The sequence below is a fragment of the Jaculus jaculus genome, chromosome 16 (genome assembly GCF_020740685.1).
Source record: "Jaculus jaculus isolate mJacJac1 chromosome 16, mJacJac1.mat.Y.cur, whole genome shotgun sequence".
NCBI classification, from domain to species: Eukaryota; Metazoa; Chordata; class Mammalia; order Rodentia; family Dipodidae; genus Jaculus; species Jaculus jaculus.
The window spans coordinates 42,231,389-42,256,697 of NC_059117.1; the positions used below are offsets into that span (position 1 = coordinate 42,231,389).

Sequence of the window (25,309 nt, forward strand, 5' to 3'; positions counted from 1 at the left end):
TTCTTGTTTTCTAAGTGACCTTGGGCCACCCAATTTATTTCTTAGAAGTACTTTTTTGTCCTAATGAAGCTAGAAAGAGCATTGCTAATTACATGTCCACAATATCAACTTAACCTTAATATATTGGGGTTAACTGATTGTTTTTTGGATATCAGTTGTGTATTTTTTAATTTGCTCTAGGATCATAAAGGTATGCTGGCAAAAGGGATGGTTCAGACTATTTAATAGAAATTGAATGACATATGTAAATTTCTCTGTTATTTCCACCTGTCATTTGGGCTCTATTTGAGAGCTTCAAGTAAGACAGATCTCTAAAAATAAGGGGAGAATGTCAGCCTCAGGAAGAAAAGCATGCTGGCCAAGTTGCTACAGAATAGCACTGAGAAAGAGCTCCCTACTGTCATCCTGGGCCCGTGAAATCTTTGAATTTAAGTGTTACTCCCTTGTAAATGTGCCTAGTGTCTTGTAATCAGGCTCACACTACTCCATAGTGTTCCAATGTTACTATCCACCCATGGACACCCCAACACTGTTGGAACATTCAAGGATAAGTACTAGGAGCCAGCAATGAAAACCATATGGCCCACACTTACCTCCAATTTATAGACTAGTAAAAGAGAAAGCCCATAAACTCCAAACAGAAAGGAATTGTAGTAACCAAGTACCACTCTTCTCTATGTTTAAGCATCTGTTTTGAGCATGTGGAGTGTGTGTCTGTGTGTGTGTGGTATATGCACTGGTATGTGCAGCTGTGTGCACTTGTGGAGACACACACAGAGGAGAACACTGGATGCCCTTCCTTTATCACCCATCTGCATATTTCTTTGGGACGGAGTCTCTCTCTGAACACACAGCCACAGTTTTTACAAACCCCAGGATTCTGCAGTCGCTGTTATCCACAGGACTGTGTGGCCATGTCTGGCCATTTATGTGCTCCCTGGGAGCCTGGGGCCTCAGAGAGTCTCAGCTCTCATGCTTGCTACACGTGCTCTCACTTTCTGAGCCATTTCTTCAGCCCTTTAACTTTGTATTGACAATTTTCACATGTGTATATGATGCATTTTGATCAGAATCCTGTCCTGTTACCTTCTCTTGTCCCCCTTTCCTTGTTCCCCTTTCACTAACTAGCCCCTCATCTGCTTGGCTGTCTTGGGTTTTTTGTGTGTAGTTGGAGTTTGTTGCCCTTCTCTACCATCTACGCATGACAGAGGGCTGGTGGGCCCAATACTGTATAGGTCTTGTGCCGGTAACAAGAGTCACTGTGAGATCAGGGGTGCAATGTTCACTTCATGTCCACTACACATTGCCCCCCCAAAGCACTCCTTCCCATCCTCTGGCTCTCACATTTTCTTCCTCAGTGTCCCCTGAGTGACACAGATGGCCCATTTAGTGCTGAATACTCAACACTTATTTTAGCATTTTGAGAAGTTTTGACTCTCCACCATAGTCACCACCAATTGCAAAAAGAAACTTCTCTCATCAAAGGCCAAGTACCATTCTTCTACCCGCTGGGATAAGAGAGGGCCCAGCCAAACAGGCTGACCTGTTATGTAGCCCCAGGATTGTAAGAAGGCACATGAGAGATTGCAGGACCTCAGGAGGTACATCTAAATATCTAAACAGTTTAAACTGCCACATTGTCCAACAAAATAGCAGAATATGACATTTGTTTTTTGTAGAATAATTGGTTGGTGAACCCATTTTGAACCTCAGGAGTCACCAAGCTTTGCTCTTCAAGATAGTCTCAAATCTTCCTTTGACTTTAGACCCTGATGCCAAACTAACTAGCTTGTCATTTCTGAAATCTGTATTCTTCCACCAAATGCTTTCTTCTTACCTGTAGCAGAGTTGGAACAGAACATTCCACTCCATCCCATAGACTGACTGAAAATATCTAGAGGCTCTGGCTTTAGATATGGCCTACACCAGCCTCTCAAATGATGTCACCACACCCCCCGTGATTCTTCTTCTGAACACCACTTGTTCAGCCATGTTCTGAGCATGGTTTTTAATGCTAACAGGGATATTGCTTCTTCCCTCAAGAGCAGCTGGCACAGGGAGAGACTAGTTTATTAACACTTCAAAACAAGTGTCAAAATTAATTTTCAGCTGTAATTTGCCTATGTTTCCTACTTCTGACTGCATTACTGTGATTAGGGTGTTAGAATCTCCTAGCCTTCCTAAGCTGATTAATAGTCACTGCCAGGTCAATCTTATACAATGCCCATGGCTGGAAAGCATGGGGTCACAATGGAAGGAGCAAGGTGGGAATGAATGGATGCTGGGGATATAACCACATGTCAAACATGAACACCTAAGTGTAAAGAACTTTATAAATCAAATATCCTAGGACTGCATACAGAATATGGTATTCTTTAGTTAACTTATTCAACAAATGTGTATTAAGTCTCTGCCTTATACTATACCTGATGCTATGCAGGTACATGAGATCAGAATATGACTTAAGGAACCATGTCATCACTTGGTGGTGCTAACTTCCTGCCTTCTCTTCCTCAAGGGATTAGAGAATACTTTGTCTCCTTTTCCAAGAAGCTTGTTCTGTTACTTGCTGGACTTTTCCTATAGGATGATCTTATCTCTAAATATTATACACTTAAACCCAACCATCAAGAGAAACCCCCAAATTATGATGAAATCATTGAGAAAAGCTGGATTAAATGCCCTTAAAAAAAGACACTTTCAAGTTCACATAAAAGTAAAAGCACAGGGCTGGAGAGATGGCTCAGTAGTTTGCTTGCCTGCAAACCCTAATGACCCAGGTTCAATTTCCCAGTACCTACATAAAGCCAAATGTACCAAGTGGTGCATGCATCTGGAGTTTGCAGTAGCTGGTGACCCTGGCATGTCCATTTGGTACGTCTATCTCTCTATCTCTCTCTGTTTGAAAATAACCACATAATAATAATAATAATAGCAATAATAATAATAGTAGTAATAATAATAATAAATAACAAAGTCACATTTTGAACTTTAAGCTAGAACAGTATGACCCAAACAGAAGGGTTCAAAAGTCAGCCATCATAGGGATACTCTAAGACCTTCTATTCTAAAAGGTCAGAAGCCAATCAGAGAGCTTGTGCTGGGGCTGACAGCTCTCTCTGGATCTTTTCTCTGGACAGCAGAACTTTCGCCCATTTTCTGAAATAGGAGTTGGAACTGCACAACCTTGTTTTGCAGAGCTATTGCAGTAAAATTACCTGAAAGGAGTGCTTATAATAATTATTATTTGCTCCCAGTACAGATTTCTTAGTCACAACAGTAGGGGTCCAGAAGTTCTCATTCCCCACACATTTCTCTAATGTATGCATATGCCTGGCCCCTGGTTCGACACCCGTGAGCCTTATACTTGTGGTTGTCACCGTGTCTTTCTGTTAGCAAGACAATCCTTTCCAAAACAGGTGTAGAGGGGTAACGTTGGGCCAAGGAAGACAGCTCCAGTGCTTGTTATTCTCCACTCATCTCTAGAGTTTTCCATGAGTGCTGGAAAGGCATGGAAGATAGACACAGTAATGCTGCTTATGTCCCACCCAGAAGCCCTCATTAGTGGGAAATGCACGGCAGGGGCATCGCAAGTTTTCCTAAAAGCTGATGGGTCTGGACTGGCTTCCGCATCCCCAGGGTATTGGTTTTCTCATGTCATCCACAGGATATGTGGACTTTGTTCCCAGGTCCCCGTCCCCCCCCCCAAAAAAAGAAAAGAAACCAAAAACACATCAGCCTTCTCAATCTTCCTTAGATCTCTTGTGAATCTGAGCTGTCATCCTCTTCTCCACATTTCCCAGAAACTACCCCTCACCCTGACAAACAACTTACTCCAGTGGGAGCACTTCCTTCAGTGCCAGAGAGCCCTAGGGCTTGGGGGTGCCTGGAACATATTTGGGTCATTGTTGTAGAGGCAAATTCCATCATGTCACACCTCTGCTAAAAGAACTACCTAAAAAGTGGCATTCATTGTTACATTTTGGTTGGGAAATGTGTTGGCTGAACAACAACAAAAAAATCAGGAAGTGACACTCAGATTACATGACATATTTCAGTCACATTAGTGTGCATTGGCTATTTGTATTGTCACAGGTAACCTTGTAACTGATGGGCAGGCTCTTATTGGGAGCTAACATAGGAACTTGGCTGGTTTCTATTTGTCTCTAGTTGTAGTTGGCCATCACATCATCATCTGGGTAGATAGAATGACACATTGTCCACATTCTGCACAGCCCCCTGTGCCAAGTTGCCAACTTTTTCTGCTTGGAACAGCAAACAAGCTGTCTAGAATACCTGAGCAAATCTTGTGGATTCTAAGACCTGGTGACTAAGAAATAGAGAATCAATTAGTGGCATATGCTTCTGAGGGAGCAAGAGGGAGAGGCATCTTCCCTGGATGGCAGCTGCAGAAGCCCTTCCCTCTTCTCCAGGTTCTGCTCTCTGCTCTAGGTCAAGGTAGGAGGTACTGCGTTTGTCTTTAGTGCATAAGAGTCGCAAAGGACATGGATGGGAAGTTAGGCTGTCTTCTGTCACTCATCTGCCTCCTTTTCAGTGAGGGAAAGACAGTGATGTTACTCCTGAGTGTGAACTAGAATATCCTGAGAAAAGGTTTGAAAGGAACAGATTTTCAGGCATCCTTTGCCACACTGACAGATGCACATTGCCAGGATGGAGTCTATACTTTAAAGAAACTTCTCGTAGATTCTCATGTGAGCAGCCCCACATGGTACCTTCCACCATCCATGTTGGAGAACTGGTTGATGGAGCCAAAATTTTTTAAAAGTTTTTTTTTTTTAATTTAATTTTTAATTAGTTTTCTATTCAGAAAATACAGGCAGTTTGGTACCATTATTAGGTTCATCCGTGACCTTCCCCCTCCCCATTGGCCTCTCTTGTTGAGGTATCTGGGTCGTGTATTGTGGAGTTAGCCCACAGTTATTAGTACGATAAATGTCTCTGCATACCCTGACCCAACATGTGGCTCGGACATTCTTTCTGCCCCCTCTTCTGCAAGATTTCCCTGAGCCATGTTGGGTTCATTTTTGGTCTGCTTCAGTGATGTCTTGGAGGCCTCTAAGTCTCTGGCTCTCTGATTTGGTAGGAGTTGATTTTTCTCTGTGTTTATCTCCTTCCCCCTTGTGCTGGTATCCGGTTCATCATGAAAACAGCACCCTTGCTTGTTTCGCCAATTTTCCTTAGTTTCAGCCCGGGCCCTTTTGAGGTATGATAGGGTGGCTCTCTCCTTAGGATCTGCATCTATCTGAAAAAGAGAAGCAGATTCTCCAACTGAGAGTAAGTTAGCTCCAGGACAAATGAAATAACCCTTACTTTTTTTATAGAGAGTAAAAAGCTTTTTTAATGTATAATTTCATTATTGACAACTTCTATCCTTACATATAATAAACTATGATAATTCCCTCCCCTCCCCAACTTTCCCTTCACAACTCCACTCTCCATCATATCCCCTCCCCCTCTCTATTAGTATCCCTTCTATTTTGATGCCATCATCTTTTCCTTTATTATAAGGGTCTTGTAAAGGTATTGCTAAGCAACACAAGGTCATTGATATTGAGGCCAATATCTGTCTGGACAGTTGTATGTAAGGAGACCTATCCTTTCTTTGGCTCTTACATTCTTTCCACCACCTCTTCTGGAATGGGCCCTGAGCCATGGAGGGTGTGATAGAGATGTTTCAGTGCTGAGCACTCCTCTGTCACTTCTTCTCAGCACTATGTAGCCTTTTGGGTCATCCCAGTAGTCACCACCATCTGAAAAGAGAAGCTTCTCTAACCAAAAGTGATAGTAGCATTAATATATAAATATAAACAGTAAGTGTGGTGCTTACTGGGCAGTTTGGTGAGCATAATATATGCATTTAACCAGAAAAGAGCAGACTTTACACCCCTAAGACTCATGACCTTCCCTGCCACAGACTTTTGACTAAGTTTTCAGTACCAGGCATGCATTCCCTCCCATTGGGCCTCCAGTCCAATTAGAGAGCAGTTAGTTTCCCCTAGAGCAGACATGCCACTATTGCACCTGTTCAGTCATTTGCCCTAGCTGGCCAAATTTGAGGCTTCCATTGTCCACTGTTTTCAATGCTGATGACTTTTGTCTCCCATAGGGCTACACGCAGTTCAGCTTTCAGTAGACTGGTCTACAGGGAGGAGGTTTCAACTCAGCCCCAGTTTGAATTCTCAGCGATCTTGCCACCCAGGCATGTGGAGTCTTCAGCAATAGGGTCTTACTTACCATCTGTTTCCTTGTGGGAAACCAAAGGCCTTGGCAATAGCTTGTGATGTTTTGGAGGCAGCAGGGACCTCCGTGGCCAACAACTCACTGGAATGTATCCCATCCCTGGCACTGAAAATTTTCTAGTAACAATTTATGGCTTCTGAATGTGCCATTATCCAAAAAAGTAGGATTTCATATGTCTTATTCTGAATATCAAGAATTTTGATTGACCCTCCCCCCTTCTTTTACTCAATCTCTTCCCCTGGCCTCACTTAGGCCATTCCACTCCCTGTAATCTGTTCTTCTACTTACATATATATATATAATACCATCCTCTTAAGTCCTTCCCTCTCATCCCTCCTTTAGAGGCTTTTTTCTCATTAACTGGCCTCTGCTACCAATTTTTGGTTCCAGCCACACACAAGTCTACACATTTGTAGCTAGGATCCACATATGAGAGAGAACATGTGATGGTTGGCTTTCTGGGCCTGTGTTACCTCACTTAGTATAATCATTTCCAGATCCATCCATTTCCCTGCAAATTTCATAATTTCAATTTTCTTTACTGCTGAATAGAGCTCCATTGTGTAAGTGTACCACGTTTTTATTATCTATTCATCTGTGGATGGACATCTAGGCTGGTTCCATTTCCTAGCTATTGTCAATAGAGCACCAATAAACATGGTTGTGCAAGTATCACCAAGGTAGTGAGAAGAGTCCTTAGGATTTATGCCTAGGATTGCTGGGTCATATGGTAAATTTACTTTAACTGTCTCAAGAACCTCCACACTGATTTCCACAATGGCTGTACCAGGCCACATTCCCACCAACAGTGTAGAAGGGTCCGCTTTTTCTACAACCTCAGAATTTATTGTCAACTATTTTCTTGATGATAACCATTCTGGCAGGAGTGAGATGTAGTTTTAATTTGGATTTCCCTAATGGCTAAGGATGTAGAACACTATTTTAAATATTTATATGGCATCTGTATTTGTTCTTTTGAGAATTTGAGAATTTCTATTTAGTTCCATAGCACATTTTTAAATGGATTGTTTGATTTTTTTTTTTTTTTTAGTTTTTTGAGTTCTTTGTATATTCTGGTTATTAATCTTCTGTCAGATGTATAGCTGGCAAAGATTTTCTCCCATTCTGTAGGTTGCTTTTTTGCTCTATTCACAGTGTTCTTTGCTATGCAAAAGGTTTGTAATTTCATGAGATCCCAGCAATTGTTTAGTGGTTTTATTTCCTGAGCAATTGGGTTATAGTCAGAAAGTCCTTACGTACAGAAATATGTTGAAGGGTTTCCTCTACCTTTTCCTCTAGCAGTTTCAGAGTTTCAGGTCTGATATTAAGGTCCCTGATCCATTTGGATTTGATTCTTGTGCATGGAGAAAGACAAGGATTTATTTTATCCTTCTACATATATATAAATATCCAGTTTTCCCAACACCACTTGTTAAAGAGGCTTTCTTTTCTCCAATGAATTTTCTTGGTATTTTTGTCAAAAATCCAATGACTATGGCTACCTGGATTAACATCTATCTGGGTTCTTTATTCTGTTCTATTGATCTACAACATCTGCCTTTGTGCCACTACCATGCTGTTTTTATTACTATGAATTTGTAACTAGCTTAAAATCGGATATGGTGATACCATCAGCCTTATTTTTATTGCTCAGAATTGTTTTGGCTACTTGAGATTTTTTCTGCTTCCAAATGAATTTTAGGATTTTTTTTTCCATTTCCATGAAGAATGCCATTGGAATTTTAATGGGGATTGCAAGAAATGTGTAGATTACTTGTGGTAAGATTGACATTTTCACAATATTGATTCTTCCAATCCAAGAACATGGGATATCTTTCTGCTTTCCAGTGTCTTCTGCAATTTCTCCTTTGAGTGTTTTAAAATTTCACTGTAGAGATCCTTCACATCCTTGGTTAGATTTAATCCACAGTACTTTATTTATTTATTTATTTTTGAGGCAACTGTGAATGGGAGTAATCCCCTGATTTCATTCTCCACATATTTGTTGTTAGTATAAAGAAAAGCTACTGATATCTGTGTATTTACTTTGTATCCTGCTACATTGCTAAAAGTGTTTATCATCTCTAACAGTTGGCTGGTAGAGTCGTTAGGGCCCTTTAAGTATAGAATTTATAGAATTATATCATCTGAAAATAAAGATAATTTGATCTCTTCCTTTCAGTTTGCATCTTTTATGAGTATGTGTTGTCTTATTGCTATGGCTAAGATGTCCAGTACTACATTAAATAAGAGTGGGGTCAATGGACACCCTTATCTTGTTTCTCATTTTACTGGAAATGCTTTAAGTTTTTCCCCATTTAGTATTATATTGGCTGTAAGTTTGTCATAAATAGATATTATGTTTTTTATTTATTTGACAGAGAAAGAGGGAGAGAGAGAGCGAAAGAGAAAGAGAGAAACAAAATGGGTGTGCAGGGCCTCCAGCCACTGCAAACAAATTCCAGACTCATGTACCCTCTTGTTCATCTGGTTAACATGGGTCCTGGGGAATCAACCTGGGTCCTTTGGTTTGCAGGCAAATGCCTTAACTGCTAAGCCATCCCTCCAGCCCATAAATGGCTACTTTTATGTTGAGATATGTTCCTTCTGTTCTCAAGTTCTGTATGACTTTTACCATGAAGGGATGTTGTATTTTATCAAATGCCTTTTCTGCATCTATTGAGATAATCATGTGAATTTTTATCCTTCAGTACATTTATGTAGTGTATTACATTTATTGATTTGCATATGTTGAACCATCCCTGCATATCTGGGATAAATCCTAATTAGTCAGGGTGCATGATCTTGCTCATATATTCTTGTATTCTGTTTGCCAGTATTTTTTTTTTGAGAATTTTTGCATCTATTTTCATGGAGGAGATTGGTCTGTAATTTTCTTTTTCTGTTCTGTCTTCATCTAGTTTTGGTATCTGGGTGATACCAAATTTCTAATTTCTTAATATAGGCACTAAGAGGTATAAATTTCCCTCTTAGGGCTGCTTTGTGTCCCAAAGGTTTTGGTTTGTTGTATTCTCATCATCATTTGAGCCTATGAATTATTGATTTCCTTTCTGATTTCTTCAACAACCCATTCATCATTCAATAGTTTATTGTTTAGTCTCCATGATTTTCTGTATGGTCTGTAATTTTTCTTGTTGCTGATTTGTAGTTTAATCCCATTGTGGTTATATAAAGTACAAGATATTATTCAAATTTTCCTATATTTGTTAAGATTTGTTTTATGACACAACATATGGTCTATTTTGGAGAATGTTCCATGTGTTGCTGAGAAAAAAATGTATATTTTGCAGTGTTTAATGGAGTATTCTGTAGATATCTGTTAGGCCCATTTGTTCCATGACCTCATTTAATCCAGATGTCTCTCTGTTTATGTTTTGCTGGGATGACCTATAAATTGGTAAGAGTGGGGTATTGAAATCACCTACTACAATTGTGTTTGGTGTTCTCTGTGACCTTAAGTCTCACAGTGTTTGTTTGATGAAATTGGGAGCCCCCATGTTAGATGCATATACATTTAGGATTGTAATGTCCTCCCATTGGAGTATTTTTTTAATCAAGATAAAGTGACCTTCTTTATCTTTCCTCACTAATGTTGGTTTGAAGTCTATCTTGTCAGATATTACAATAGCAGCTCCTGCTTGTTTCCTAGGCCCATTTCTTTGAAATACTATTTTCCATCCTTTCACCCTAAGATAGTGTCTATCTGTTATTGAGAGATGAGTTTCCTGGAGGCAACAAACAGCAGGATCCTGCATTTTAATCCAGTTTGCAATCCTGTGTTTTTGGTTGGGACATTGAAGCCATTGATATTAAGAGTTATTTTTTTTTTAATTTTTATTTATTTATTTGAAAGCGACAGACAGAGAGAGAAAGAAGCAGATAGAGAGAGAGAGAGAATGGGCGCGCCAGGGCTTCCAGCCACTGCAAACGAACTCCAGACGCGTGCGCCCCCTTGTGCATCTGGCTAACGTGGGACCTGGGGAACCGAGCCTCAAACCGGGGTCCTTAGGCTTCACAGGCAAGCGCTTAACCACTAATCCATCTCTCCAGCCCCAAGAGTTATTATTGAAAGGTATATATTTATTCTAGCCATTCTTCTTGTTTTATAGTGCTTCCTGATTTCCCTTACTGTCTTGTTTTAACTAAAATTTGAGTATGGCTTATTTTTACCTGTTTCCTCATGTGTGTGTTTTGCTTTCTCTTCAGCATGAAGGATTCCTTCAAGTATTTTCTGTAGAGCTGGCTTAGTTGTCATAAATTTCGTTAGCCTGTTTTGGTGGTGGAATGTCCTTATTTCTCCTTCAATTTGTATAGATAAATTTGCAGGATAAAGTAATCTTGGTTGACAGTTGTTATCTTTTAGAACTTGGAATACATCATTCCAAGACCTTCTGGCTTTAAAGTTTGTGTTGAGTAATCTGCTGTTATCCTGATGGGCTTGCCTTTATAGATGACTTGCTTTTTCTCTCTAACTGCTTTCAATATATTTTCTTTGATTTGCATGTTTAGAAGTTTAATTATAATATGGCGAGGATAGGTTCCTTCTGGGTTTTGTCTGTTTGGTGTTTTAAAAGCTTCCTGTAGCTGCACTGGCATTTCCCAATTTGGGGAAATGTTTCTTCTGTGATTTTGTTGAAAATTCTTACAATGCCTTTGGATTGAAATTCTTCTCCTTCTACTATACCCTGAATTCTTATGTTTGATCTTTTCATGGTGTCCCAAATATCTTGAAATTCCCACTCATACCTTCCTATTAGCTTGTCTTTCTGTTTGTTGGACTGTATTATAACTGCCACCTGGTCTTTATGTTTAGGTTTTCTATTCTGTCCTTCATCATTCTGGTGAGAGTTTCCACAGAGTTTTTATTGGACTAACAGTGTTTTTTAGTGCTAGAATTTATGACTGGTTTTTCTTCAGTATTTCTATTTCCCTACTCATGTCTTATAATGACCTCCTTATATCACTAAGCTGCTTTTCTGTGTTCTTTTGGAACTCCTCCAGCAGTTTGTTTTCTTCTTTAATTCCTTCATTTTCTTCTTTGATTTCTTTGGGTATAGATATATATATATCTATAAATATATAAAATATATATATATATATATATATATTTTATATATATATATATATATATATATAAAAATATATATATATAAAATATATATATATATTTTGAAACCTTTGTCAGGCATTCCATCTAAAACAGTCTCATTGGGGATTATTTCTCATGGCTTTATAATTTTTGGTGGGGTTATATTGTCTTGATTCTTTGTGTTTCTTGTATCATAATGTAGTGATTTTTACATTCTTAGTTGATTTGATGCTTGGGTTTTCTAATTATATGCAGTGCTCTTAGACTTGGAAATCCAACTTTACGTTCCTTCTGAGTAGGAGTTTAAGGAGCCAAGTGCAGCTCTTGTACTCCAGCTCAACTGCAGAAGTCATCCTAGGTGTTGAATTTGCCTACTATTCAACCATTCTAGCAGGCTGGATGGAGCAATTTACTGCCAAAATTCTAAAATTAAACTGAGCAATATACACATTCAATAAGAACCAGCACAGAGTATGCAAATGTGGGGATTGAAACAAACAAATACCCTCATAAAGCCAAAATCCCTAAGGGTGTGTGTTGCTCTATACCCTTAATCCTGTCTGCTGGGAGGCTGAGATTTCTGTTGTGAAATGGGTTCCAGCCTGTGTTAGAATTAGACCTTGTCCCCCAATAAACACAGAAGAAAAAGACAAAGCTCTATGAATCTGAAAGCATCAAAAGCTACAATAGTCAACCCCCAAATGCAGCTTAATTGAGAATGGTAAAGCCAACCCAAATATGTAACCCATCACCTGTGCTGACATAGAAAATAAGATTAATAAGAAAATAAGATTAATCCAGTTTGCAATCCTGTGTTTTTGGTTGGGACATTGAAGCCATTGATATTAAGAGTTATTTTTTTTTTAATTTTTATTTATTTATTTGAAAGCGACAGACAGAGAGAGAAAGAAGCAGATAGAGAGAGAGAGAGAATGGGCGCGCCAGGGCTTCCAGCCACTGCAAACGAACTCCAGACGCATGCGCCCCCTTGTGCATCTGGCTAACGTGGGATCTGGGGAACTGAGCCTCGAACCGGGGTCCTTAGGCTTCACAGGCAAGCACTTAACCGCTAAGCCATCTCTCCAGCCCTGTCCCTGCTTTTTTGTCAGTCAACATCTTTACCTTTTGGGGTGGCTTCTAATCTCACCAGTGCTGGGTGCCCACCTTGATCCCTCCTTTCTGTGCTGTGGAGCTGGTGCTCTGATCCCCTGTGCTGGATACCTTGCTGCCAGTGTCTGAATGTGTTCTCTGGAGACTCCTGGTTCTGTCGGGTTGGGGATGGGAGAGTGCAGGAAGCCTGCGGTTGCACTGGACTTGCTCTGCCAGTCCTGCCTGTATCCCTTTCAGCAGCTTCTTAGCTGATCTCTGCTGTCTCCCCTTCAGGCTTTGATGCGGTTGGAAGATCCCCTTGTTTGGTCTTTGCTTCTGCAGGTGGGCACAGGCCGGGTGGATTCAAGGATCTGCCCGGTCTGCAAGCACCTCTGCAGGATTCTGGTAGGTTTCCTCCTTTCTTGTAGGTCTTGTTCTCTCCTGCTTCTCCACTGTGGCTGATAAAAAACTATACATCTTCACTTTTAAGAAGAAAGGTGTATTTTGCTGTGGTTTTGCTTAAATCCTTCAATAGGCTGGTTTTGTGTGACTCCTATGCAGTCATCTTACCCAGAAGTCCTCTGGACAAATCAAAACCCAGGTTTTGAATCTTGATTTGGTTCTGGTCTGGTATCTGTCATCAAAGTGAGCAGGCATCTCCATGGCTTTATTAGCAGGAGACAGTAAATTATCATGGAAGTTTATGAGCAAGATTCACAGAAAATAGGTACTACATATTAGTGCCTAGAAAATGGCAACTTCTGCTGTTCTGAATGCTCTTATTCTATGATAGTTCTTCTGACACTTCAGGTCATGTTGCCTCCCTACTAAAAATATGTCACTATTTCCTCAATTCCCAGTTCTCCCTGCCTCCAGCTCCATATGGTCTTCTAATAAAATACACACCTTGTTAAGGCAGCCACACTGGCCACACTAAGTGATTCACACCTCATTTCCACTCTAGCTGCTCCACCTATCATTCTCTCTCTCCTGTAACTACATCCCCTCTCCATCTCTCATCCTGTCTGTCTCCTCTGTACCTGCATCCTCTCTGCATCCCTCATCCTCTCTTCTGTACCTGAATCCTCTCTCCATACCTCACCCTCCCTCTCCTATACCTACATCCTCTATCCGTCCCTCATTTTCTCTCTATCTCTCACATTCTCACTCCTCTACCAGCACTATTCTTCACCCCTCATCCTCTCTCCATCCCTCATCTTTCTCCATCCCTCATCCTCTCTCTTCTATACCAGCACCTTTCTCCATGCCTCATCCTCTCTCCTATGCCTGTATCCCTGCTCTATCCCTCATTTTCTCTTCTAGACATTGTGTCTCCTATCACATCTCCCCTGTGGGACCACAGTCTCCTTGGAGGCACAGTCTTTGGCCCATGGGCCTTGTACTACAGTGCATTCATTCACCAAATGTGTATCAACTTTCTTCTCAGTGACCAACATGGTTCTCAGAGCTTGGGAAGCTTCAGTAGACAGAGAATAGTCCCTTTTACAAGGTGATCAAAGCAGGTGGCATATAAAACAAATAAAATATTTATGCTTCACGTATTGATAGCACTTCAGCCAATGAGTGCACTGAAGAAACATGCAACAGTCTGAAGGAGCAGAGTAACAGGGCAAGATTCTACCCCATTGACCCTGGTGTTATGTAGCAACCTGAAAGAAAGCAGTGAGTTATTATTATTTGGATATTAGGAAACAGCCATGCGGATGGAAGGAGCAGCAACAAAGAATCTGAGGCACAGATTCAATAAATCAAAAGATTACAGTGTAGTGGAATGCCTCGATGCAAATATTTAATCTCTGTGTTTCTTTCCTCATCTATAAAGCAAGAATGATGATATACAGCTGTATTTTCTGGGCCCTTGGGAAAGACTCAAGTGTTATTCTGGAGATGTTGGTGGGTTTTAGTAAGCCATTCTCTTGTGTTCATCCTCAGAACCTCCACATAATGCAACAATGGTGGTTTCTGTGGTACAGCAGATGCTCACGTGTCTTGCAAAGGAGCATTTAGCTAAAATTAACTTCTTCCTTGCAACAAGTTCCTTCCTTTTCTCCTTCACTACACACAGTGTTTACAAAGCCATCCTCCCCCCTACGTATAAGTGTTGGCTTGAAAAAACCTTGACAGTGGGCAGGAGTTTCCACTTGCATCTAAACCTCTGCCCATGAGGAGTGCCTCCTTGGCTCTCATTATACTTCCTAACAGCAACATCCTTCTGCAAGCTGGCACACAAGAACTTCTAGAGGAACAAAGGGGCTCCCTGCAGCCTTCCTGAGGGTTTGAGGGAAGGGAGAGCTGCCAGGATGTCCACAGTTACTTCTCTGTCCTGGGCCAGCTCATGCTCATGTTCCCTCTTTTCACCTGTAAGCTTCTCTAATCCCATCTCTCAGAGCCATTTCCTTCCTGTTGTAAGTAAGTGACATGGTCCCCAAATCAAAACACTACACTAAGATGTACATGGGTGGGCTCTTTCTTCCAGTGCTTTGTATTCCATGAATATAACTGTTTTTATTACTTCTACATTTGTCTCAGAGTTCATTGATGTAGAGAAAAGAAAAAGTGAACATATCCAATATGCATGTTATTACTTTACTTCCTTTCTTAAAATAAAAGTGTATGTACTATGTGTGTGCATATATTGATACAATAGTCCACTAGAATTCATGGGATTGATTCTAGGACCCCTGTAGGTACCAAGAGCAGAAGAGGATTTGGTTCCTTCTACAAAATGATACAGAATTTGAATGTAGCCCAGCCAAAGTTTCCCATATACTTTATATCATCTCTAGGTGACTTAAAATGCCTACTACAATATGACTGCTACATATAAGTCTTTAGCTGTTATGCAGTATTGCCTAAAGAATAATGATAAGAATAAGTTGTACATATTCACTGCAGGTGCAATTTGTTTCCAAATGTCTTTAGTCAGTGTTAAGTTGAATCCTCAGATAAGGAAGACAGGGGTACTAGGGGCCAACTACATAGTGTATATCTTTACCTGGCATTTTAATGCAAGAGAGCACCCTGAAGACCATCCCATGTCAGGGTGCAGAGCTTTATCATCTTCACCACAGGAGAAGGGCGCACACTGGGAAATGTGCCATAGTTCACTCATCTGTCCCTTCCAACAGGACTTGAGCACTTGGTATCTTGCCAGCTCTGCACTTACTGTCCTACTTCATACAAATACTTCTTATTTTGGATTTCTCACAAAAGTGGGAAGCATTCTTGCAAATAGAAACTATGGCTTTATTTGATTTATAGATGCAGTTCCTCAACTAACACTACAATTAGAATATAAGGCAAAAGAAAACATGATTCCTTTACTCATGGCAGGACTCAGGACATAGGGGAAGAAGACAGCTTATCTTTATTTTTTTTATTTTAATTAATTCATTTATTTTGGGTTTTTTTTTTTGAGATAGGGTGTCACTCTAGCCTAGGCTGACCTAGAATTCACTATGTACTCTCAGGCTGGACTCGAACTCAGAGCAATCCTCCTACCTCTGCCTCCTAAGTGCTGGGATTAAAGGTATGTGCCACCATGCCCAGCCTATTTTTATTTATTCATTTTTTGTTGTTTTTTAGTTTTATTTATTTGTTTCAGAGCAACAGACAGACAAAGAAAGAAGCAGAGAGAGAGTCACTTCTTCTTATCACCTTGATGAGTCGTGGGTTTCCTCAGTCATTGCCATCTGAAAAAGAAGCTTCTGTAACGAGTTTGATTTAGCCATTTAGTTAGTGGTAACTTCCCCCCAGGGCTTATGACCTTCCAATCTATAGGCTTTTGACTTGGTTTTAAGTACAAGGCATGAATTCCTTCTCATAGAGCAGGCCTCAAATCCAAACAGTGAGAAGTTGGTTAACACCCTTAACTTATGTGCCCCTATTCAACCAGTGGTCACATCTTGCCTGGTTGGTAGTTTTGCATTCAAGATCAACTGCTGGATAAGGATGATGATGATTTTTCTCCCACAGCAGCCTGCATAGCACTTTGTAGCTCTGTGGCGGCTAGCCAGCAGACGGTTTCCAGCTCAGTTACAGCTTGATTTCTCAGTGTCCTACAACCACAAGATGTGGTGTCTTCAGCAACAGGATTTTACTCTCTAGTTCTGGATGGCAACCAAGAGCATCAGCAATAGACTGTATTGTCTGGGGGCCTCGTGAGCCTTCCTAACAAACCATATTGAGGGGTGTCCCACCCATATCACTGAGATTTTCTTCTAAAGGAAAGACAATGTTTTGAGAATTCATACAAATAATGACAGGATTGTAACGAGATAAATTATATGAAGGAAAACACAGGCTATAAGAGCACAGAATAGCTGTTGTGGTTTGGTGTGGTGAGAGATTTTTAAGAAGTCTGCCTCACACAGTCACTATCTGAAATAAAGTCAGGATGATGAGAGACAGAGTACTGGGGATGGAGGAGGAGAAGAGATTACTACAGACAGAAGGAACAGCATGCACAGAAGTGCTGAGGTTGAATGGAGCATTATGTATTTGGGAAGGAAAGGAAACAAACTAGACTGAACACAGTGTATAGTGAAGCCAGACATGAGAGGCCAAGCCCCATGACAGAGACTCTGCTCTTCATCCAGCAGCAGTGAGAGTTCTGCAAGCCATAAAGCTGGGATTTTCATTTTAAAATAATCTATCCACCAGGTAGGTAACAAGTGAAGGGATTTTAGAATCTGCATCTTGAAGTAGAGTGTTGGTGAAATTGATACAGAGGAGTGAACAGACCTAAGAAAACTGGCCATCTAGGTGTCGTGGATGAATCAGAAGTTGGCTGGAGAGATGCAATGGGTGGTAACACCTTTGCTGATATCAGGATTCCTCAAAGGAAGGATCCTGAGTTCTACTTCTGACATGTTGAATCTGAAGTCTTTTTGAGGGACCTCTAGGATATTGGATATATGGTCTGAAACTTGGAGTTGGGTTCTGAGCAGAGACGTGACCTTTTGCATGGAAGTATGAAGTATATGAGGATCCTTAGAGGAAGAAGCGGCCTAGGAAGCCCTGGAAGTCCACTATGGTCAGTGGCTAGGCACAGGAAGAGGTGGCCACACCACTTATGGAAAAGGAAAAGCCAAGTTCAAGGGAGGCAGAGAGCATGATGGGAGCTCAGAAGCCTATGGAAACATGGGTCCTGGCTGTGTAACGTACACCTAAACAATAATGGTCCTTCCTCCACCCACTCCTTCTGTACACTTCTCCATTAGGATCTTCCTCCAAGCCAGGCAGCTGTTTAGAGGCCATGTGTTTTGCTGTCATTTACTGTTGGTATCTTCCTGTGCCAAAAGGCTCTAATGTCTTTTTGCATATGGGTACAATCATTCTTACGTCATCATATGCATCATTAGTGTGAGCACCCCATGCTTAGAAATGCAGAAGATCATCAGGAAGAGGTAGCTGGTTTCCCCCTCTGTGCTAACACTGGGTAGTCCATACTTAATGAGGTAAGAAAACAGCCACACAGAGCTATAGGCATCAGAAGCCACAGTTACAAAATACATTTCATTGTATTCATACTTATGTCTATATAACTGCCCTTCAATTAGCTTTATGCTGTTTTATTTGGTGGTCTAAGAATAAATTGCATATTCATACTTATTATATTTTCTTGAAAGAAATTATGTAATTTTGATTTTATCTTTTTATGGGTTTCTTCTATCTAAAATTATTCTTTCCTCTTCAAGATTCTGAATATAAGATTTAAATTGACTTGTTTTATACCTATACTTTTGTGCAAGTGGAGTCCAAACATCCTGGCCTAGGGCAGCTGTGTCCTCAGAGAGCACAGTGGGTACAGCTCATTGGCAAAGCAGTGGTCTGGCAGGTGTAAGGCCCTGAGCTGAATCCACTGTGCTCAGGAGGAAGGGAATAAAGGGAGAAGGGAGAGAAAGAGGGAGGTGAGGATGTAATCAGATCAGCCAAGTAGAAGGAAATGCGTAGCCTGAATATAACAGATAATTGTCTAATAAACTGTATTGTATACAGTTACCTACTTTCTCCAACTAGAGACTGAAATCTGTCATTAAAGTAAGTTCAAACAGTTACTATTCAATATGTGAAAAGATCCAGGTAAGAGGAATGACAATGGATGGGAAATATTAAAATAAACATGAACGCATGGTGATAGGTTGGGCAGAGGTGTGTGTGTGTGTGTGTGTGTCACAGAGGGAGGGATTTGGTGCTTCATTCACTCACAGATTCCATTATCTCTGAGCATAAGTGCAACATTTCAGAGAATGACATTCCTGACACCACCTGTCCCCAGCAGTGTCAGGAGCCATGAACATTGAAATTCAGGGATACTCACTCGCAAGTAGAATTTCATTTCTGAAACAGTCAAAAGAATTTTAGTTGCATCTGGTCTTTCAAGAAATCCCTAAAATGAACAATGCTAGTAACAATTATGAAACTAAATTTGCCTTATAAGAGTAAAAAGAAATCAATTCCACCAGTTTACATTCACAGTGACTAATTTCCATATAAATGATCTGACCTCACCCAGCCTGGAAAACGTGCCTGAGCTGTCTTTGTCTCTTACATGCTCGTTCCAAAGATGAATGGAGGTGGGCCTTTTGAAGCTGTGCTGCAGCGTTCTCATCATAATCATCTTTTTGTGTTTTTGGCAGTGTATCAGTTGCAGCAAGAAGCACCTCGTCCCAAGAGGATCATTTGTCCTCGGGAGGTCAGTACTCAGCTCTTCCTGGTGTTCCTTGTCAGAGACGATGAACTGGCAGCACTGTGCTGATCATGCCAGGGGATGCAGGTCTCCTGGGAGCTGACTTCTCTTACCGTTTGGTGGAGTGTCACAAATTGAATGTCTTCATAATCTGTATTTTGAAATTGGATGCTCTCTCAATGCTTAGAAACTAACTTAGAATCAGAAGTCTTACATTTTTAACCATTGAAGAGATGAATTAAATATCCATGTAAGTCCCTCACAATGTGTAATCTGATGGTTTGTGTTACTTCTGTTTTGACTACTTCAGCATGTTTAATTATGAAATGTTTCAAGCAAAGTATTGAGCATGATAAATATCTGGGTACTTTCAACATTCATAATTAGCAAATCTTTTCATTTACTTCATATTTTAAAATTAAAGCCTTTTATGAAAAGTAACTATATTTTAATCCTGGAAATGGCTTTCAAATGATATCAATTCATAAAAGTTCTAGCCAGCCCACTAAAATTACCTGGGTCTTCCTTCATGAATCGGTTTTCTCAGCATCTGGGGAACCACCAAGATTTGAAAGGCAGGATGAAGGTACTAGTTTCTATTTTTTCCAGACCAGGTTTTTTTAATAGACAAACTAATATCCTTCAAACTGAAGTCCCTAGGGTCCTTGTGTCTTTTTGTTATTACTTTGATTAAATATAGAGTAGCTGAGAGCCTGTAATGTACTTGCAGGCTTTGAGAGGGGAGAAAGGTTCCAATCAACAAACACTCTTGGGACTTGCTCTTGAACATCAGGGCTTTCTGGGTCTACTTTGAACCTGTTTCAGAGGCTTGGGTACATGTATCCCCATAGCCAGAGCTAACATCATGAATTATTGAATTATTTTCTACATAAAATGTTACTCCTGTAGTAGGGTGCTGACATCAAATGATTGGGAGTTTAATAGAGAGTATATTAGACTTATCCCAGGAATATCACTAGAGAGGAAAGAAGAACTGGTGGTTATGAAAACATCCAGATGAGTTCCCATTTACTTGGCAATGTGATCTTGTCCTTAACTCCTCAGTCTGCTCTCCTTTGGTAATTCAATAACACTCAAATAAGAGAAAGGATAAATATAGTTTAAATGAGATTTGTAAAGTCACAGTGTCCTCAATAAGAATTTTAAATGAACTAATTTTAAAAATCCATTCATTTCTACTTCTCATTCATTTTCTTCTGTCAGAAGAAACGACAACTATGCATATAGATGGAGAGGGTTTAGATATCTTGAGCTAAAGAATAGAATAATAATATAAATAAGAATTCAAATCTAAAAGTTTTGTCTAGAGTAGTGACAAGTTTTCTAGACAAACTTGAGCCCTACCAGTACTTGAAACACTAGGGGACAGTAAATAGTCATTGTTCACATATTCAGCAAAAGTATTGGGAGAGCTTATTTTTAGCCTTGGTCCATATATTTGAAATACAGAAAAGACTTAGAAATTGGCAATTTGAATGTCATAATGAAAGTGAACAAAGTTATGATGTAACCAGTTTAAGGCTTTAGGTTTGTATCTATGTGAGAGAACACATTTTTGTTTCTGAAAGTCATGTCAGTTGCCCTTAGAGCCAGGTGTCTGTTAGCAGCAGCAATGGCTCATTTGTGTGCTCTTCATAGAAACTTTTCCTAGTGTTTAAGTGAAAGCTCTTCAGACGTCCCGGAGCTCAGGGTCCACTGTGCGTCTATTTAGTGTCGCACAGTCTTCATCTGCTACCACTCTGTCACTAAAGGACATGGTGCGTGTGGGTTTTCCCTCCCTCTTGTCTATCTTTCATGTACAGAGCTCTCCACCCTTACCAATTTGACTCAGTAGCAGGTGTTGCGATGGGTGCTTACTCCACAGGTAGCTGGCCCCTGAAGAGTCCACATCCCACTTCTGCCATGCAGCCTAACAAGCAGTGGCTCCGCATCAGCTCTGTTTCCTCAGCAGGCAGGCAGATGTCAGGTGTGAGGGGTTGCCTTTGCTGGAGGAACTGCTCAGAGAGGTGACAGCAAGCCCAGCTTCAGTTCATTTAGTCCTCCAGTGCAATGTGAACTGAGTCACTCATGTCCACGTTGCTGGTCCTCCTAGGACCTGGCATTTTGGGAGTGATTATTGCAGTATTTAGTGAACCACCACTTTGCATTGAGATACACCTGTATGCTTGGAGACCTGCCTAATGAATACAGAGTGCCTCTCTTGTGCAATGGAACCAGACAGTGTAGCTTTTAATGCACTTGCAAGTCATAAGGCTTTTCATTTCAACTGTGACTTCTTGCATCTTAGTAAGCTAGAAAGAGTCCATGCCTTCTGTTGTTTTTTTTTTTTTTAAGATTTCCTTTTTCTTCTTATTTATTTATTAGAGTCAAAGAGAGAGAGAGGGAGAGAAAGAGAGAGAGAGAGAGAAAGAATGGGTGTGCCAGGGCTTCCAGCCACTGCAAATGAACTCCAAACGCATGCGCCCCCTTGTGCATATGGCTAATGTGGGTCCTGGGGAAATCGAGCCTGGGTCCTCTGGCTTTGCAGGCAGGAGCCTTAACCGCTAAGCCATCCCTCCAGCCCATGCCTTCTGTTTTTACTTTGCTTTGCTGTCTTCTTCTTTTGTCTTCAGCCTTTCTCCTATCAGTCCCTCTGCCCTGGTCCCTGGCTAGTTGCTCCAGTATCCTCACTCTTCTCTCTCCCTCTCTCTCTCTCTCTCTCTCTCTCTCTCTCTGTGTGTGTGTGTGTGTGTGTGTGTGTGTGTGTGTGTGTGTGTCTCTGATAATGATTCATCCCTTCCTGGTCTGTGAACCTTTAAGAGTACAATCCTCAGGTTTACAGGATCAAGAGCCACATTAGAATGCCAAGTGAAATCTGCAGTATCAAAGAGAGGAAGAAACAGTGTTGCTATGGGCTAAAGCTTCAGGCCAGCCGGACTTGATAACAGATGGCAAGCCCGAGATGCCAGCTACCTAATGGACTCCACTGGGGAGCTAGGTGAGACATGGACAAAGGCTGACTCCAAAGGCAAAATCCAAAGTCCTAGCTAACCCCAGCTAGTTGCAAAATCAACCTGGACTTGTCTTCTTGCTCTACAAATTTCTTGCCATCTGACCTGGAGTCAACCATTTGTCTTCCAGGGAGATGACAGCCAAACCCAGGGTAAACATCTATTTTGCAGGGTTGCTACAACTATGTCAAGCTTGAAGCATGTCTTATGACATATGAAAGGTGCTCAACAAATATGTGTAAAGGCAGATTCAGAAAGCCATAGAAAGCCAGATTTGAGTCACTTCCGGGACAGTAAGAGTGATGAAAGTATTCCCTCAATGTGAGGGTAAAGAATAACAAAGAACAGAGCAAAATGCCCAGGTCAGAAATCAAACCACCAGGAAAAGAGACCCAGAGGCCAAGGAACAGAAGGTACAAGCAGCTGAACAATGGCTCTGGCACCAATTTAACCAGGCAGGGTCAGCCACGGAAACAACAGTTCATTGGTTTCTTGAGATTCATCACTGTAAATTAATATTTACTGAGCCACCTCAGCACCTGGTACTCTACAGGCATTTCCTGAATGCTCCTTGCCAAGAGATTCAAAGCTTCTTCCAAGATGCAATATCTCACTTGCCCTTTTCATCAATTATCAATCAGTTACTTCATAAGCATTTATTAATTACCAAGTATATGCATGGGTGGTCTGCCAGGAACTGTCCAGAATACTGACTCCCAAATTTGTTTTAGCAAAGACCTCTCCCCTGAGCTCCCAACACCTCCATCCATCTGTCTACATGGCCTCTGCAGGTGGATGGCTCTCAGGCTTCTCAAACCTATGTCCCAAAGAGACCCATGCCTGCTTCACATATTGTAATATTTGCAGAAATCTGGGCTTTGCTGCCCTCATTCCTTCTTCCATTTTGTGCAAGTGCCAGCTTGACTTCCACAGGTTCAAGCTGGTCAATACAGGAGGTCTGTGACACTCACCAGCCAGCCTAGTCTACTGAATGAGCTTATAGTACTTTCTTTTTTTTTAAATTATTTATTTATTTATTTGAGAGCGACAGACACAGAGAGAAAGACAGATAGAGGGAGAGAGAGAGAATGGGCGCGCCAGGGCTTCCAGCCTCTGCAAACGAACTCCAGACGCGTGCGCCCCCTTGTGCATCTGGCTAACGTGGGACCTGGGGAACCAAGCCTCGAACCGGGGTCCTTAGGCTTCACAGGCAAGCGCCTAACCGCTAAGCCATCTCTCCAGCCCTAGTATTCCCTCTTATCCACAGAGATACATTTCAAGACATCCTGGTGAATGTCTAAAATATCCAATAGCACTGAACCTTACATATGTTCTATTTACTTATGGTAATTATTCATTCATGCATTAGGTCTAGTAAGAGATTAGCAAAAATAATAATAAAACAAAACAATTTTAACAATATACTGTAATACAAGTTGTTCTAAACTTACCAATTATTTCTGGAATTTTCCATGTAACATTTTCTGTGGGTGACTGATATGGTAGGGTGGGGCCACTGTACTTTGTATACTCTCTAACATGATTTCCAAACATGTCTTGTGAGTCTCTCCCCAGAAGAACATATAGTCCAGAGATTGTCAGTCCTCATCACAAGTCTAACCCTGGCAGTAAGCACAACCAAGCACCAGGATAATTCGTAAATACAGAGAAAATCGTGAAGACAAGGAGAGACCACTAACGTAGGGAATTCAGAATCCTCACACTGCTGCTAATAGCATACTAGGTTTTCTGGACACTGTTATTAGGGCTTCTGGCACTTGTGAAGGTGCTTACTTACACACAGACTAGTATTTCTTCCTGGAATAGTTCAAGTTTCTTTTTGGTCTTTTCAAAGGGCCCAAATGTCAAGATTTACTTGCATGACTAATTTAAAGTCAAATTCCACTGGAATTACCTAAGCAATACACCAAATAAGTAGAAAGTCTTCTGTGACTGTAAATGGTTCAGCGTCGTTTTTCTTCTTTGAAACTGCTGCAGAAAATACGAGATTATAAAATTCAACTCCAAAAAAGGGAACTAAGATGACAACCTCCCATGTCAAATGGTTCTCCACTCCAGGCAGCTTCTTTTCCCTCTTGCTTATTATAGACAAATGTACTCAAGTAAACTATCTCTGTGAAGTAAAGTGGGTCCTAGAGCTGAGGTTGATGAGGTTGCTGTGTTCTCCTGACTGCTGGAGGTTGGCTGGAGCACAGGAGACGAAAGCCAGGCTTCAGTTGCTGTCCCACCTCCCTGCCTTCCTTTACCTGCCAGGGAAGTGTGCTCCTTCTTTAAACACCACATAAATGCCTCTTCCCTCACCTGCAGAATAGTCTCTTGTTTTTGTTGTTTCTAAGTATCTACCCATTTCAACTTTTTCTTTCTTTTTTTTTTTTTAACAGCTTTTTGAAGCCTTTTTGCATCTGTATCATGTCTTTTAAAGTTTTCATTGGTCACATTTAAACTTCCTAAGATCATGGCCCTAGGCATGTGTCTTGTCTCAGGCCACCCTGGGAAATGTTAACAAGCCTTAAAGATTGGGCAAATCTTTCTCAACTGGCTCAATATATTTTTAATCACAGATTTCAAGAAAACGCAAAAGGGTTTTCTGTTACTCCACTTTTATCTCTCCCTTTTCATCTTTAAGTCATTGAAAAAGATGGGTTGGTTTTTTTTTTTTTTTTTTTGCATTTTTTATGGAAAAGAGAGAGAGAAATTGGCATGCCAGGACCTCCAGCTACTTCAGTCAAACTCAAGATGCATGTGCCACCTTGTGCTCATGGGCGACCGATCTTGCATGCTTATGTAACCTTGTGCGTCTTGTTTATGTTGGACCTGAAGAGTTGAAAATGAGTCCTTAGGCTTTGCAGGCAAGTGCCTTGTTACTAAGTCATCACTCCAGCTCCAAAATAAGTGTTTTTAAACAAAGTCCTTTTGGTGATATGGGAAAGTAGAGATTGCAGACATGGGAAAAGGAGTGTCTCTAAAGTGAGATTGATTTTATAAGCCACAAACATAAATCAATCTCATTTCCCTTTAATTGGCTGTATGTGCAGGTATCAGAAAACAATTTGTTCTCTAGGAATAAATATTTCCATTATTTTTATTCTCACACTACTCACTGGT

At 40.8% G+C, this 25,309-nt stretch overlaps 1 protein-coding gene across 1 annotated transcript in view; it reads left to right on the top strand.

Annotated features, from left to right (window-relative positions):
* The window catches only part of Chn2 (chimerin 2), a 298,944-nt gene that overhangs the window by 136,242 nt on the left and 137,393 nt on the right, over positions 1-25,309 (top strand). Inside the window, exon 3 of the mRNA XM_004652770.3 lies at positions 19,123-19,178. Coding sequence (XP_004652827.2) covers positions 19,123-19,178 — 56 coding nt within the window. The remainder of the gene's footprint in view (positions 1-19,122; positions 19,179-25,309) is intronic.